This window comes from Cryptomeria japonica, chromosome 4, assembly GCF_030272615.1.
Source record: "Cryptomeria japonica chromosome 4, Sugi_1.0, whole genome shotgun sequence".
Classification (NCBI taxonomy): Eukaryota; Viridiplantae; Streptophyta; class Pinopsida; order Cupressales; family Cupressaceae; genus Cryptomeria; species Cryptomeria japonica.
Window position 1 is genome coordinate 565,204,829 of NC_081408.1, and position 18,084 is coordinate 565,222,912.

General features: G+C 34.5%; 1 protein-coding gene across 1 annotated transcript; it reads right to left on the reverse strand.

Annotated features, from left to right (window-relative positions):
• Window positions 1-4,178: 4,178 nt before the first annotated feature.
• Window positions 4,179-12,323, reverse strand: LOC131036091 (probable protein phosphatase 2C 55). The gene is made up of 4 exons (XM_057967898.2): window positions 11,960-12,323; window positions 5,501-5,825; window positions 5,101-5,250; window positions 4,179-4,982 (listed from the first exon to the last, which is right to left on the reverse strand). Exons 1-4 carry the CDS (start codon window positions 12,199-12,201, stop codon window positions 4,692-4,694), a joined length of 1,008 nt encoding a protein of 335 aa, XP_057823881.1. The 5' UTR covers window positions 12,202-12,323; the 3' UTR covers window positions 4,179-4,691.
• Between the last annotated feature and the right edge of the window lie 5,761 nt (window positions 12,324-18,084).

Here is an 18,084-nt window from a genome sequence, read left to right on the forward strand (position 1 = left end):
AATTACACTTTACTTAAGTTGACTTAAGGTAATACATTTCATAGTAGTTTGGATATGAGACACTTAGGAAAGTGTGCACATGTGGATGATGTATGTAGGAGAAATTTCACTTTTTGTGGTCTCATCTTCTTGTTACATTCCACCTTTGGTGGGTGATCCACCTCATGGAATATTTTATTATTTCTCCTACCTACCCTTGTTTCTCATTGAACCACATGTCATGATTGTGTGCTCACATATCCATATGGCTTTGCCTTTATAAACAAGTTCATCTACATTGTATGTAATTTTGGATAATCCAGTTGATCAATATTTTGCATATTGATTAGAATACAATTTATTCTCATCAAATCTATTTGTCTCTCTTTTGTGCTACTCAATATGCTCTTGATCTTGGCTATTTTCAACAAATTTGTACAATTACACTATTCATGTTCCCTTCCATGTTTGAGCTAATCATGCATATTTGTATATGAATAATCATGAATAATACACAAGTCATAAAGTAGTACATGAGCCTAAATATGATATGCAAAAGATTTATTACAAGGTTCATTGTGATATAGTCCGCATTATACAATTCTTTGAGTGATACACAATGTTAATTACCATTATTATTTCTTGTGTATGGTAGGATATTAATGCACCCATTGCATCCAACCTTTTTCTTAGTTCAACCAATCATTGTACATAATTAAAAAAATTGAACAACAATTCTCTAGCCTATAATTATTATTTTTATTTAATAATTTAAAAAATGTCACTTATCTTTCTCTTTATTGGCTCGTGTTAGGAATAGTCATTGCAAAAATCTAATCATTAATTATCTTTTTTAATAAATTTTGTTAGCCCAATTAATGAGTTGAATGATGTATGCAATATTATATAAATCATAATAAAAGTACATTGTTGACTTTAAAATTATGTTGTCTCCTTGAATGACATTTGTTTTTTATTAAAAAAATAGCGTTAACTAGGGCGCCAACCCTTAACATAGTCAGAGACTATCAAAAAGACAAAACAAACAAAGGGAGCAAGCCCCTTTACAACAATGTCAAATCAAAAAACAAACTAGACCCAACTCAAGGAGAGAAAGAGACACCCAAGCCTTGAGAGGGAGAGGTTAGGACAAGGGGGGAGGACCTCCCCTTCCACCTATGACGAACCACAGTCCAGGCAATACAATCATTAGGACCAAGAGAGAGATCAGGTAGAAGTGATTCAACAGAGTTGTGATCAAAAGTAGCTGCAGAGTGTTGTTGTAGAACCGCAACAGGAAGCAGAGAAACGACGACAAATTGTTGCAGGGGTGTAGAAATAGGCTATCGAAGCATAGCAACACCAGAAGCAGGCTCAACAGTAGTAGAACAAAGCTGCTAAACAGCAATGAGAGGATCAATAGAAGATTCAACAACAATGAGAGGCTCTTCATCACAGGAGGAAACATCATCCTCATGAGAGGAACAAGTAGAATCCAACGCATTGACAGTCAAATGTTCAATAGTGGCATCTTTCCACCAAGTAGCAACACCCTTATGGCGAGGAAGAGAACAGTCTAAAGCAAGATGACCCGTTGAGAAGCATTTTTGACAACCGAAGGGCATGCCCTCATAATCCAACAGCTAAGACCAATGTCTATCCCCAACCATAAGAACAACATCCTTAGGGAGAGGCGAGGAGATGTCAATGTCGACTAACAAGCAAGCAAAGGTAGAGTGCCCCATAGAAGACGTGGCCTCATCCACCTTCAAGAAATGACTAGTGGAGTTGCCAAAGGCCTCGTAGCATGAGAGTTCCCAAAAAATGGAGAGGGAGATTAGGGAGGCAAACCCATATTGGACACAGGCAATGATTCAGTAAAGGGATTAAAAGAGGTTATTCAGGGCTTGACATAAAGAGAGTGATCTCCCCAAGCCCACACTTTGTCCAAAACCAAGTTTCTATCCAAGGTAAAAGTAAAGGATGCAATTAAAAAACCCTCCCCACAAGGAAAGAGCTCAATGTTGTGGGCAATCAAGGGTTTCCAAGAATTACTCACCCAACGATGGAGGTTTGGAAGAGAGGGTCAGAGCCTGGAAAATCTGTACACCAAAGCAAAAGTTAATATTATCCACAACATCCTGGCCACAAACCACCACAGGGGGAGATTTGGCACAAGGAAGGGGACGAACCCCCTTAATAGTAAAAGCCCTAGCCGCACAAGCATAACTTCTTCCACTAGAAAGAGGAGGAGGTCTGGGAGCATCCACACCCTTGCCAGCAAAAGCAACAACCGAAGAAGCAATAGTGCCCTTAGTAAAGGGAAGACCCCCCGCCCCATAACCCACAGGAGGAGGGGGAAAGTCTGAGCCAGCCAAAGCTGCGTCAGGAGAAACAATGTCCACAAACAAGCCACCGAGAACCGACACAAAGCAGGAGGGCATGGGAAGGTCGCCAGCAACCCCCACGCTAGGGAGGGAGGGGCGAATCTACAGACGAGGGCATGTGGGTAGAGACAGACACCAACAGAGCAACCCACACGCCATTCCCAACACCTATAGCAAAAGCTTCGTTCAAACATTGCGAAGTGGGAGAGCCGTTGCAGGGGAGCAAGAGGGCTTCCATCGGAGAGTCGTTGACTTGAATGACATTTGATATGTCATTCATATCTATCCAATTAAATAAAACAATTTTTAAAAAATCTTAAACAACATGCAATTAAAAAAAAAACCTACCTCCCTATCTAACAATTGATTATATTTAATGTTTTAATTGTCATCCGATATTTAATTCAATTTTTTTTTTCATTTGCTATTTGTATAATATACAATACATTATAATTGTATAAAAATAGATAGATACAAATATCTAAAATCTATGTATAATAACAACTTTTTTATCAATTATACTTAATTTACTTCAATAATTAATTTTGCGTCAAAGATGTTTCATATATGAAATGAACAAACTGTTTATTGAGACCCCTGGTTGTGAATTGTAAAGAAGGGTACAAGATGCTACAAATAATCTCAACTTTTTGTGTTTTTTAATTCTAACGTGACTGCTTGAACACAATTTTGAAGCTATCCAAACACACTCTAGAAAAAAAAACATTCAAGTTTACCAAATTGATTTAAAATAAGATGGACGAAAATTCTATGCTCAAATTCCTTATTGCTACAAACATTTGCCTTCCTGCACAATGTCAAAAAATGGGCGCTAAAATGTGTAGAGAAAGTCATTCACTATATCACTAACAATAGCTACCAATAATCCCATGTCACTATGCGACTACTTATGAACATTTTCTACTTAAATTTAAGCAACCAGAGTGTTCCCATGTAAAATTTTAATTAGGAGAAAAAGATAAATTAGAATCTTCCCCTATTTTAGTGAAGCAACAGCTGCTTAAAAATTGAAAATAAGCTTTGAAAAAAAGGGGGGGCTGGAAATAAGCAGTGGCTGCTTATTGAAAAAGCTAACATGTGGCTTCACCATATTTTTTTTCTCTCCTTTTTATTTGCCTACAATTTTGCTTACAAAAATATTAATAATAATTTCATTTAGAAAAATAAAAGTTGAGCAACTGCTGCTAACCAAAATAAGCTAAGCAGCAGCATGGGGACCTGCCCTAAGCCATGTGACTAATATAGAGTATCACAAAGAGCAATCAGCTAGATAACAAATGATGTACATAAATGATCCATGTTTCCACTAATCTAACTACAATCATTAACTACTCTACTTATAGGCAGGAATTTCACACAAGGTGTCTTTTGGTTTTGTTTATTTTTCCTCATCTATTATTTTCAGTAGTTTTAGGAAGCAGATAATTGTACCATCTATATACTCCAAACCCACTTAAGAAGTGTTACGTTCCACAACATTCTTCATTATTGTTCGTTGCCATTCTATGGTATCCTTATTAGTCTTGAGCTATGCTATCTTAGATACATTTCATATTATCATAATTTTAGGGATTCTCCTAAATAATGAATACTCGGTGGGGTCACAAAACATTGTACAAAAGGAAGCCAAAGTATTGAGATAACTATTTTAATTGTTAAAACATGTTAAGCATACAATTTCTCCAGAATTTTATAAAAAAACATGGTATAGCTCTAGTTGTGCAGATATGTTTATTTAAGTGGCACATGTTTAAGTGTATATGATAATTCTATAGCTAGCCAACATCCAGATGAAGGGTAAAAGGAGTTACATGGATACAACTCGGTTTTAGAAAAATGTAACAAAAATGTTTAACTGAAGAAATCTGAATTTTTTTAAAGGGTGACCTGCATGGCTCTACAATGTACCCATTCTCCATTACTGCACACCTTCGAAAAGTAGAGAAACTAAGGATTTGATAGGCAAGAAAAGACTCGAATGAGATACTCTACATTTGAATGAAATGCTCCTATAGGACTCGCCTCAAATTCTTGTGAGCTAAAAAGGGGAACAGGATGACAAGCTATTAAGGAATTATAGAGGGACCATCTGGTAGCTTATAGCATGAAAAGCATCACAATAATCTTTGAAACTATACCTTATACAATCACTGGTAGTTTCAGCTTTTGGACTTTTAAGATTGTCCATGAGCAACACACTTCTTCTTGCAAGCCTGTGATCTAATTTGTGCTGCTCCTGCAAGTAATAAGCATCAACCTATCCATGTCATCATAAATATTCACTTTTAAAGTACACACAACTCTTCAATGAATGGCTGTGACATATGAAACAACAACAGTTATATCATCCAATTTCCCCCCTTGATACCAATAGCCTGCCTTTTGAGCAGCATCAGAGAAAGGAGTGTCTTTATTTTTGTCTTGTGCACGCTGCCTTGCAGATACTGCAATTTTTTGAGCAGTTGTCTGAGGTTCAAAATTATCCCCTATCGCATCAACCACCAGTGCAGTCAATTCACCGTCATACAAGTTGTCAAATAATCCATCTGTGCCGGCAATTATAACATCTCCATGTGCCACATTAATGGTGAAGGTCTGCATGCATGCTTCCCAAATGGGTAAAAATTACTCCCTTGCCATATCAGGTGTACAACTAGAGCTGCAAGTCTAATGCAGTGAATCAAAAGGCAAATAATATATATGCTTCCATTACCTGAGCAGAACTTGGAAGATCAGCGCCATCACCACTTTGAAGCTGAAAACAACAATTGAAGCCATGCTGCTGAATAGGGGACTTGAATAGTGTATGCCCACCTCTTATTACAACAAACCCACTATCACCCAGATTTGCTGCATGCAATCCCTGGAAATGAAAAAGAACAAAATACAGATACTCAGGTATACAAGCTAAAATAATTAGAACCATGAAGAAGTAAATGTAAATATATCAATAAATCTAACAGTGAGCAAACTTTGCTTTAGAAGAATCACAGATATGCCAATCTGCAAACAATTTTGAGCAAAAAGGATACAGAATATTTACAACAAAAAGATATGTAGGATTGTATAACAAATCAAAACACAGTAGAGGATCCTTGGAATTTTGCAGTTACCCGATCTGAAAGTACTAATATACAAGCAGTAGAGGATCCTTGTGACTTTGTACTCAAATAGGCCTTCTCTAACACCTTAACAGGATCAATTGAACTTTGAGGCTCCCCTTTAATGGCAACAACAGAGTTTGCCATGAGTTCTCTAGCATAATCTCCTGCATTAATGCCCACTTCCGCCCACCCTCCAACACCATCAGCAACACCAACAGCTTGTTCCTCTGTAAGGATGAAGAGAGCATCTTCTCCACCTCTGTCCTCTTTGTCAGGATGTGGAAGGTAGTGTGATCCAGAAACCAATTTCAAAATTTTATTGTCCACAGATGCCCTGAATATCATGCATAAGAGACCTTGAACAAGACTATAATAAAACAATATACATTTACAATAGTTTCATGAAACTTTATTAAGAACCATGCCCTTTGATACTCAGATCCAACACAAATTGATATACAAATGAAGGTACAAAAATACAACTCAAGGAACACCGTACTCGAGAAATATTTCCCTTATTTGAACAGCTAACAGATAAGATCAACATGGGACAAACTTTTATCTAGGGCCTAAATCTTGCATGTGATGTATTGAAAAGTGAATATTTGAGGGAATTTCTGAAAGTGTCCTGAAAATATATGAAACTGTGCAGAAGAAGTCAACAAATACCACTACTTGAAGAACAATTTGATCACAAGGAGTCTCTAATTGCAGCAAAGTTGCAAACAAAACTAAGCTTAATGTTCATATATGAATGATAATTTTCTAAACTGAATATAAATGCCTCTTCAACTCTAAAAATATACTAAATATAAAGCAATTATAAAATAACAAAGCTTCTGGAAAGTTTGCATAAGGATTTAGAAGACCAATGTTCAGACCACAATTTGTCATCCATCATTGGGATTATAGTGTAACTGTCATCTATGATCTAATTATTCTTCTTGGTTTAAAGAATATCACAACATGTCACTCTTAAAACAACTTGACATCTTGGATGACTGATGTAATGCTAGTATGATTCCAATGTCATGAATGGCGATGCCGTGGATATATCTCATATTTGCCAACAACTTTTATCTTACTCTAGTTTTAAAGGGATTATTTTGAAGGTGTTACTATGATGTTCTGATCAATGATGAAAATAGTATATAACTACTTTCATTAAGTATACTCTCCACAATTCCTTATCGTTCATTGTAGTTCAGTGAATCAGTCAATCAAGAGTTTGCATCATCACCATTCTTCTCAAGCTTGTCAAACAATTTCAATGACAACTCATCCAGACCTCCTATGCATCTCTTCATCCTCATCCTCATCCTCATCAACTCATAATAGTACAATGACGTGAATGCTATACATAAACTTTATGCATGCAGCAGAGCAACTAGTGATCCGCAAAAAAGTGGTGAATGATGAGTTGTCTCAGCTCTGTAACTACATCCTATGCGCCCTTGGTCATCCAGTGGGACTATTTTGAGCAAGGCTGGTCTCTCCTCTCTCTCTAATTTACTGAAAAAAACACTCAATTTTACAGTATATAAGAATTGCTTTTAAAGAACACATCCTTGTAATAGAACACAAATTTCCACCTTCATGTCTCAGCAGTTTGAGAAACTCTCCCAGACCTCTTTGCATACGATTTTGGTAGCTATGTCTGCCATGTGAAAAGCAGTGCTCATCCTATCCCACCTACTTTTTATATTGCACTAGAAATTGTTATGTAGCTCTGAAATGTGATCCCTCTCAGAGATAATAGATATCTCATGCTATTAAATGTCTCTCATCTCTTTGAAAATAGAAGCTTGTGCCTGTGTGGCATGTAAGCTCCAAAATACGGCCAATGAATATGACTGCATATTGGGAAGCCGAAATTTCCTACTGAATATTACTTAATACTTCAATTTCACCTTCTTTGCCTCATTTGACTCAAACTCTCAGTATCTTAAACACACACTAGATGCTAATGTCCTCTACAAAGACTTACACCTCCATCGCCATCAGCAAAAATAGAAAAGCAACTAGCATAAGATGTATTCCTCAGTCCTATAAATAGTTAGATACCCATACTTAGCTAGTATAGGTAAACATCTGCAGGTCCCTTGCAGTTGGTCAGCTCTTGGATTCACAAGATTTTTAATTCCTTCCAAAGCATTGTCAAGTGCATGCATACAAAATGGGATCAAATAAATCTGTTTGTTGATGCTAACTATTAAATCAGTTGGATAAGAAACACTTACTGCATATATAACCACTTAGACTGCATTTTAGGGTCTAAACTCCTGTATGGCTCAAATTGGATAGTTGGTATCCTACATCTTCTAACCTTCTATGTGCTCACCTGCGCTGTTTGACATTTAAATTGAAAATTTTCTATCTTATGCTTTCCACTACATTCAACTGCATAGAGAAAGAATGCTTGCTGATGAGGTGGCAATGGTGTTGATTTGTGGGAGACAATTGATATTTGTTAACCCATCAATTCAAGATACTGTGTCCTAACATCACCTCTTTCATTCAACATTCAAATTTAGGCACCATCTTATCTATGGGCAATGTCCTAAGTTTGTGCTTGTGTTGTGACACGAGAACCTATACCTAAAGCCCTTGCTGTTACCCTTACAAGAACCTTTTCCAAAGAGGATTCCGCAATAGAGAGTGGGAGACCAATGAACAGAAATATCTACAAACCTCTCACCAGTTAGATTCAAATAGTGTGTAGTGTAAATTTCATTAATACTCATTCCCAAATTATTTCTTAAGTATCCTTAGCATGAACACTCATACCAAATAAATTCAATAGCCAAATCACAGTATCCTTTGCATTCCAAAGCAAAATATAACTTTAAAACAAGAGAATCAAGACAAGCTTTGAAATAATGATAAAATGATATGAAAAATAAAATAAAAAGTTGTAACTTTTGCAAATCTTTACCATGTTGAAATTGATCTCCTTCTTGTGCATTTTTTCTCCTAGTACCGTCTTTATATCATGTTGTTGGCTTGTTGCCCTGTGTTTCTCCCTCTTTTTACTTAAGTTGAAACAATTGCTTCAAGTGTGAGAGTTAGGGTTAAAGCAATAAGTAGATTAACTTATTTATTTTATTCGGTAGCTTTTGGTAGGGAACATCCTGCAGTCCCCTGTCAATTGCCTAATGGCCCAATATTGAGTAACACACCTCTGATGTCTCCCTGCTTGTAGGGACGTCTCTGAGGCATCTCCTCATCCCAATTCCCTAATTTACCAGGAAGCACACCCCCAACTCCAAGGACATGCCCCTGCGCAGACAATAAACCTTTAAGTTCAATTGAATATCTGATCTATTTCTATCGTCATAGCTTTTTAAGGGCTTGAGATGAATGTTTATACCTAAAATGTGCAAAGAAAAAAGTTAGTGACAAAGAGGAAATGACCAAAGGTAGAAACTGTCACATCCCTGCCAATATATGAGATTGCAGCCTTTATAAGATGAGATCACAGCCTTTATAGCAGTCAAACCCAGGTGATAAAATAAAAAGTATGATAGCAAATCTATTGTTAAGGGCCGACCAAGGAATAATTAAAGAATTAATTGAGGCCCAACCTAGAATAACAAGGATTAATTATCAGCAAGGGAGGCCAACTGAGATTAGTTAAGAAATATTATTAACATCGCTCTATGAGGAGATGTATCCCTTGCCACGTGAAGAGGTATGACTCCCCCACTTTTGGGAGGTATAAAGGGGAGCAAAACTCATTTGTAGAAGGCATCATGGAAGATATCAATTTGGAATAGAAACTGAAAGAATTCAGAAATTATTAGAGAGAAGAGAAATGCAACGTCATACGAATCAGAGCAGGCTTATTACATCAGACATATAAATATATTATTACAGCGGACATGGATATATTACTCAGCATATTTGAGAGGTACAATATATCGATCAGGTCACAGAGTTTTAGATATAAATTGCATTCAGAAATAAAGCAGCCATTTATATTTAGCAGAATAATTGACATGCAATATGATTGAGTCTATTATTTAATCTTGTATATGAATCATTGATTTATTTATTTGATTAACTTGACAATCCCGATTCTCGTAAAATATTCATCAGATTTAATAGAGCAATCTTATTAGAAACGGGCAAGGAAACACAATAGGGATGCAGGAGTACAGGTCCTATCCATTAAGTGGATGCCCATTGAATTAATTACTTGTTAGCACTCATTGAGTTGGATGCTTGTGGGCCAAGGGGTTGGATTTAGTTGGTTGCTTGTTCGATGCTCTTGGGCTTAATTGTGAAGGATAGTCTACCGGCATCCTATGGTGTTTTCCCCTCAAGTTTCTAATATGATTGAAGCTATAGTGTGCATGTTTACAAATAGGAATCTTCATTATCATTTTGTTTAATGATTAATTAATTATTCTCCTAAATTCAATTGCTATTGTGTGATTTAGTGAAAGAATACTTCTGTAAATAAGTTGCATTTTTGGATTTGTTATTCTTTTGGGCAAAATTAGGTATATCCCCAAAGGGTCATTACAGAAATCTCAAAATCGTTGACATACACAATGCCAAATGAGACATAAAAGCAATAGCATAGACTTGTATCCAGCTGGAATGTTCATAGGATAAAAAATGGACAAAAGAGTTAAAAACAAAAAACAAAGAGCAAAACATTTAATCAAATAAACCATGGCTAATCAAAGCAAATGTAAATCATTATATGCAATTCCCACAGGAACACAATTGCGAAATGTTTTCATTTGAGTCTGATTCCCCCTTAATCTTGTCCCAATGAGCTTCCTGCACAGATACTGGCTCTCAGAAACAACATTATTCAATAATTCCTGGGATGGTAGGGGACAAGTCTCTCATTTTGCAGTGGTTGTCTCACTCTTTTGCCCCCATCGAGTGCTGCAAGATGCCCTCAACAATGAAATATTTTGAATTTGAACATTGTACCATGAAGAAGCTGAGGGACTTGCTCTAGGATTTTAGAGTCCCCTGATTGTGTGTTGTACTGCACATTCTGCAAAGCCCAACTACTCTTTTTGGTCAGAAGAAACCTGAACCTGCAACTTTCTATGAGTTTCCAACTGTATCAAGAAGTCAAGAAGTCAAGCATTAAGTAAGCAACCACCAAAAAGGGAACTTGTGAGCCACACAATAACAGAGTTCGAGGTTATTTTGAGCCAGCAATCATAACTGATTTTGATTTTTTATTTCGAGCTCGTGAAGCTCAGGCCTCAATCCTGCACTATTATGGCGCACACAGTTAAAATCTCATCCGGTTGTACCTGTCAAAAGGGTTATCCCTATTAGTAGAAGCCTCCTAACACAACTTATTCAGTGTCACACATCCTGATTTCATAGAATAAATTCTCCACATGGAAAATTGATTCATGTTCATAATGCTGAAAATCCCGTTTCTCGTAAAAAATCTTCATAAAAAAAGAGAATATTGACTAGATATGCCTCAATTTCATAAAGAATGTCACTCTTATATTAAATGATCAGTTCAACAGTATCCCATCCTGTAGATGGATTGACGAGGACAAGTTCTTCACAAGCTTGAAAATAAAATCAAAAAGCAAGGGATACAAAGTTTGTATAATGTATGACATAAATTGAGTCATTCACACAATAGGGATCTCATGTTGCCCAATGCTGTGATTGTTTCCACAAGAGGGATCCCCTAAGTACAATGGTGTGCTGACCATACCGTGACCTTAAAAAACTGACATCTTTTTAATAAAATGAAAAAGTCACCTCGCTACCATGAGGAAAGCCTTGTATGCCTAGAAGGTGTATTGACTACGCTGAAAGCTTAAAAATTTTCTTTTAAGATTCACAACACAAGTCCCCTCATTCCCAAAAGGAGCGTCTCATAAATTCAGAAATTATACTACCTAGTGCGTGGCCTAAAACTCTTATAAAATTGCCAACACTTAGGGTTTTGGAAGTTTTGTGCACATAGAAATTGTTTTAGATAATTCAGAAAGAAACAAGGAGTGCATCATATACCCAGAAGATGTGCTACTGGGGTGAAACCTAGAATATGGCCGTTGGTGACTTTGAGGGAGTACTTCTCCCTGTACATCAGATTATACGCAGAATCTTGTGCCTGGCTCAGAAGTGATGTTAATTTGTCGTTGTGGGCTTGGAAATCAGATGCTCTAAACACTAGAATTTTAATAAAACCAACGATAATAGTACAACCCAAATGCAGTGGAATGGTTATAATTTATCCCAAATGCAGTGCAGCTTCAAATGGGGAGTCTTAAATATGTTCATATAGCACTACCCATCATATTCAAAAGACAATATACCAGAGAAGAATAAAATGACATTAATTAACATGAAAGGAGTCTTAAAAATGTTAAATTGCATTATCTATAACATTAAAATGCCAGTATTCCAGAGAAGCATAAAATGAAATTAAAAAACATTAGAAAGAAGAAACAAGGGAACAGTTAGTACTGGTTGCTGTGATAATATGCAGCAGTTATGTGATGGCGAGATGATGCAGAGCAGTAAAGAGGAGGAACGGGTTGAGCAGCAGGCGTTACTGTAAATATTAATTTTGGCGTGCTAAGCTTGGTGGGCGTAGGCCTCCAGGCCGCAACAGAAGCGGGTATAACACATCTGTTGGTGAACTCAGTCGTGATGAACTTGAGGCTTTGTGATAACGAAGACGACGACGCCATCAAAGCCCTTTCCATCGTGAGATTACGAATGCATCTAGTAAAATATCTCTAATTTGGGTCTTGTTATAAGCAATCGCTGTATTGTTAGGTAGATACAAAACACTCCACGAAATTGTTTCAGTTTTTAACGATGAAAAATGCTACCTTGCACTTTTACCCTTCGTTTTAAATTCAACTTGGCTTGTTTGGGAGAGCTTGTATGGGCCATATGCTTAAGCTGTTAACTTCCAAATGTTGGATTTGAGACTTGGATGAGTGTTGCTTTGTTGCTTTTCAAACAATCTACATTTGAGTTTTGATTGTGTGATTTTTTCTTTCATATATTAAATTGTTGTGGATGTTAATTATATATATATATACAATTCTTTTATATTATAATTGTGGCATACACATATCATGATTTACATTCACATGTATGATTATTGTTGAAACAACACAACATCTTGATCTAAATACATGACAACACCATCAAGTACATGACACAAGGTCAAGACACATCCACATAGAATAACCTAGTAAAGGACTTACACTAACATAATAGAATGACACCAACACAATGAAAAAACGGAGGAGGTGGAACCCCCTTCACCATTGATAATAGATTAATTCATTCTTATTAATGACACAACATGAAACAAGAATGGAAAGGACTAAGCCCATACTAAATTTCATTCCTATCATATATTCAAGCCTATAAGAAACAACTATAGGTTGATTTCACTACACATAAATATTACTTGAAATAAGTCATGAGTAGTCAATCGCAAGGGAGATGCAACAAATCACCTAAGCCTTGCTAGAGTTTGACCAAGCATGCCTAGGGACACACCACAACACAAAATGGATCACAATTAACAAAAGACAAAAGATATCACTAACCCAAGAAGATGGGCATTCAAGGCATATCTTATTAACAACCTTCATTTGGAAAAAAATTATAAATAAGCTTTGGAAGTGCTCATTGCCCCCAAATCACCTTTTTGCCAATAAGGAATCTCCTAGGTAATTTGTAAATCACTCATGTTGACAATCAAATTGCCCCTATTGTTAGACAAGTGATTTTAGAGAGATAACATGACCAAAGTTGATCCCAAGGTGAGATGAAGCACCCACTGCAAGGAGGTCTACAACCATAAATAACACTCAACACTAAAATACAACCTCACATGACAAGCAAGAAGGACACATGACCCAAGATGAATGAAGTGATCTTGGTCATTGCAAGCCTTTAAGTAACCTACACCAAAATAAGACATAACTTCCTCAAATTATGTGGTATTAGTATATAATTTTAACCAATGATTTTCAATGAGTTTAAGATACAACATACCATACATAAAACTCACAAGAGACCATTCTTCAAATTAACCAAAATGCTACTATCACATGTATTTATTTATTTACTAAAAATGTAATAGTGTATCACATGCACACATACAACTCCCAATTTTTTTGAGATGAGAACCACATCATACCACTATTGAATTTCATATATTCATAACATTAAAAGAGAGGCCTAACATGTTTAAACCACCATTGTGTATTACAAGATCAAATAAGGTCTACACACAAATAATAATAATTTAATTAAGAATCAATGCATGAGTTACAATCAAACGATATTTATCATATGATTTCAAAATACTAATCACATCTCAAACATGGATGCAACACACTCTAATACAAAGCTAGAATATATAAGCAACTACCAATTTTTTATGCATTTACAAAAGTTTGTCAATAACCATAAATTACAACTTTCTCAAATAAGAAAAACCATGATACCACAAATGAGGAGAAATGAGACCCATTTGCACTCACCAAGATGCACCTCTATAATCCCACCATGCATACTAATGGTGATTAACACTTTCCAACCATGTGGGACCCTCAAAGCCACCCCTTAAAAGTAAGAGATGAACACCATGGTTGCAAGAATAAACAAGACACACAAGTTGCCCTCACACACAACATACATTAAGGATCCTTAGTTCACACAATTGGAATCAAACAATCCAATTGACATAAGGAAGAAGAGGGTATGTCAAGGAATTTGGAGTGACATTTGATTTAAGAGGAAAACATGAGGCATGAGCATGCCTCCAAATAAGCACTCTCCTCAAGGAAAGCTTTTCATAAAACATCACACATTAATCACATAAGGATGAGTACCAATAACATCATACATCCATCGCCTATAATTTGGTACCAATTGATCCATTAAAATTGTTGTTTAAGCATTATCCATCAACCAAACCATGAGCTAGTGCCAATCTTATGTTTTTTTAGTTTTTAAACCTTGTTTCCATTGAGTTCTTTAGACATTACATGTGGATTTCTCATGGATTGAGACAAATGTATATCTTCCTCAAACACCACAAATTGACTGCTCATGGATCAATAATAATCTTTCACTCCAATAATTCAACTTCATCCTCAATCCTAAAATAATAAAAAAGACTAAATTCTACAAGAAATCTCAATGATGAATAAGGTTGTTTTTCGATACAAACATTCATCCAAAAACACAAGCAACCACTTTTATGGAAAAATCATTATATCATAAAATAATATCAACTACTAATTCCACATTTTAAAAAAATGAATGAACTACGATTTTTCAAAAGTCCCAAAATGTCTAGGTTCCTTTATTAAAGAACCTTCAGTTATTTCAAAATTGAAATACACAAGTCTAAAAACTCTACTCTTTTAACTCAAGTTTATCTATCAACACAATTTTTGTAATCATATAAATCTTTCAAGATTTTTTTGCAAGATCCTAAATACAAAATTTATATTTCCAAAATTATATTCCATAATCATAAAATGAAATCTAACCTCCATCTTTTACAACACAATAAATCACAAAGCAAACAAAGCCACACATTACCAAAAAAATCAAAAGCATAACCATACAATTATAAAAAATAACAACCATATAATTATTCTTTAAACTATTAATAACAACATGCATAACTTTCCTATTCTATAAAAAAATCAAAATTCAACTCAAGACTTAGAGGGTTGTAGGTATTTCCCACTACAAAAATAATCTACAAGCAATCCCAATAATCCCAAGATATTCAATTTTCAAAGCAAGCAAGAAAGGAAGGGCTCCAAAATGCACACACTCCTTTTTCTCTCAAATTTGATAAACTCATACAATTAACAAAGAAATGAAAGTTGTTTTTTCTCTATTGGTTAAAACCTAAAATAAATAACCCTTAATTCATTTTCAAACTCAAAAATGCACTTTGAACTAGTATTTATATTTTCACCAAAATACCTATTTGTTATCAAGCTTAGAGAATCAATTTTATGTTTTAAATGAGTTTGAAACATTTCTGAGGCATGAAAGCACTTTTATTTTTAAATTATAATATAACAAAATAACATTTTTCATTACTTCTAATTTAACCATTTCAAATGTAAACACCTCTTTTTTAATTTTAAGTATATATTAACATTTCAATAAGCTAGACAAATAATTTCACTTATAGCAATCAAAATACACATAAAGAAATAAAATTGAAAATGCATATGAAGTAAATATATTACTAGGCTAGCACGACAATGATAGATGAAATTGCAATTAAAATTTGCTATTATTTGATAAGAATGACATCTCATGTTCTATTATTCTATATAGATTAAGACAAAGTTTACAATGTCAAATAAACCATGTAGTATGTATCCTATTAACCACCATTAGAATTTTACCTCTACTTACACACTTCAATCAAACATTACCCATTCTTGTCCAATACATAAGAATAGATGAAGTAAATGGTAAAATCAATCATCTTCATAATTCACACTTCAATAATAACATCATCATAATAAATAAAATATTTAATTTAATCATTTATTTAAATTATTAAAGAGCAAGAGTTAATATATGTAGACCCTAGACCTTAACTACTATATTCAATTCTTCGCTATTATTTGTAGTGTTGAGAAGGATTCACCAATATCTTGTATTAAGATCTTGACTTTGTTAAAATTTTATGAATGCAAAGTAGAAATTACAAGGAAGTATATTATAGTGTGAACTATGTGAGTGAGAATCAAAATATCTCTTTCAAACATGGGTTAAATGAAAGCACATGCTCTAATTTGGTGAGGAAGATAAATGGTATCTTTTGAAAAATTTAAAGAAATATGTTGTAATGAGATTGGATAAATTCAAAGACTTGTGTAATTATTTTATACTATTGAACTTAAATCTAGTTAAAAAATAAATGACAACATTTTAAGCAAGGAAATGGTCAAAGTGTGTAGATCTATAATCTAAAATTTCTAATTTTATGACTAAGTAATGAACCACTGTATTTATAGATGTTTGGTTCCCATCCATAAGATCTTGCTATTAATAATGTTACCTTGGTATCATAGCATACTTTCTATATATTCAAGTGTAACCACTCTCTTAGAAATTTCATTTCCATTATCCTTCATCATCTCCCTCGCCAACTAATTTCACTTTCTTGTAGATATATCTAGATCACATGGTAAGAACTCTTTGTACTTAGTAGACCTTTTCATTATTGTATAAACAACACCACAAACCTCTACTATCTTCAAGATGATTCAAAATAAGATTTGATATTAATATGATCTATATATTATTAAACACACTTCTAGAAGTAGCACAACCACACAAATTATATTCCTACTTGAAACTATTTGATTCAATGATAATTTATTATATTATTTGATTGTTTAGAGGAGTAGTGTAATTGCAAGATCTTTTATGAGGATTAAACAAAATGTTTTATGCATTAAACAATCATGACTTATACAATCATATTGAAACCTAATAATAGGTATACCAATTCAACCTTTGAAAACATATCACCAAACATGACCTAGTATATAGAAATTGTATTCTTCAGCATATTACTCATATACACAAAAGTGTAAAATTGTCTCAATGTTAAGGCATTCAAATAACAATGAATAATCTAAAACATTAAATAGTTAAGATTAGTTAAAATGTTTACATATTGGATTTTTTTCATACAAGAAAAATTAATGACACATTTTTCCCAAATTCTATTCGCGCATATACAAATTTAGTTAAATTCCACTTTTTGAACCCCAAAATCTTAAGGACCAATCAAACATCCATATTTTCATAGTATTACTATAATTTCTTCATGTACTATAGGCACAATACATATTACATTAAAAATTGCATGACAATAACAAGGCCTACCTTTGTAATGTTGAAAGGTGCATACCCTTACATAATTAGACCCTACTACAAGACCCTATTATATTAAGTTGGCTAGAGGGACCTTCCCTATATTAATTTAGTAAGATCAATCATGTTATTAATAAAATGGGGGATTTGAGATTTTATATCTTCTGGAAGCTCCAAGACATTGAGGGAGATGCATCCATGATGAATTAATGAAAAATGGGTCCTTGTTATGAGGAATTAGAGAGTTGATAGATCCTCCTATTAAATGAAGAGTTTTTCTTTGCTAGACTAAGGGTAACCAATAAGGAGGCGAGGGAAATTGATCACTTCCTTGCACTTATAGAGAAGTGACTATGCCATCTATAAAGAATGAAAGGCCAAGAGATCAATTCTTCTCCATTCTTCCATTTTGTAAGGTGTGTGTGTGTGTGTTTTATCCATTGAGGGCATTAGATTTATGAGAGAATTCCACATGAAAGATAAGAGCGCCATCTTTTTTCTTTTCTCTCCCAATAATCATATTAGCAACACCAAAATCCCATTATAATACATATTCTTGTACCTCTTTTGGACTATCCATCTTTTATGAGAACATATTACATACCACATTCTTTGATTTTAGGCACTATATATAGATAGGTTCTTAATTTTATACACTAATCTTGTAGTGTAGGAACGCTTATGTTTTTTGC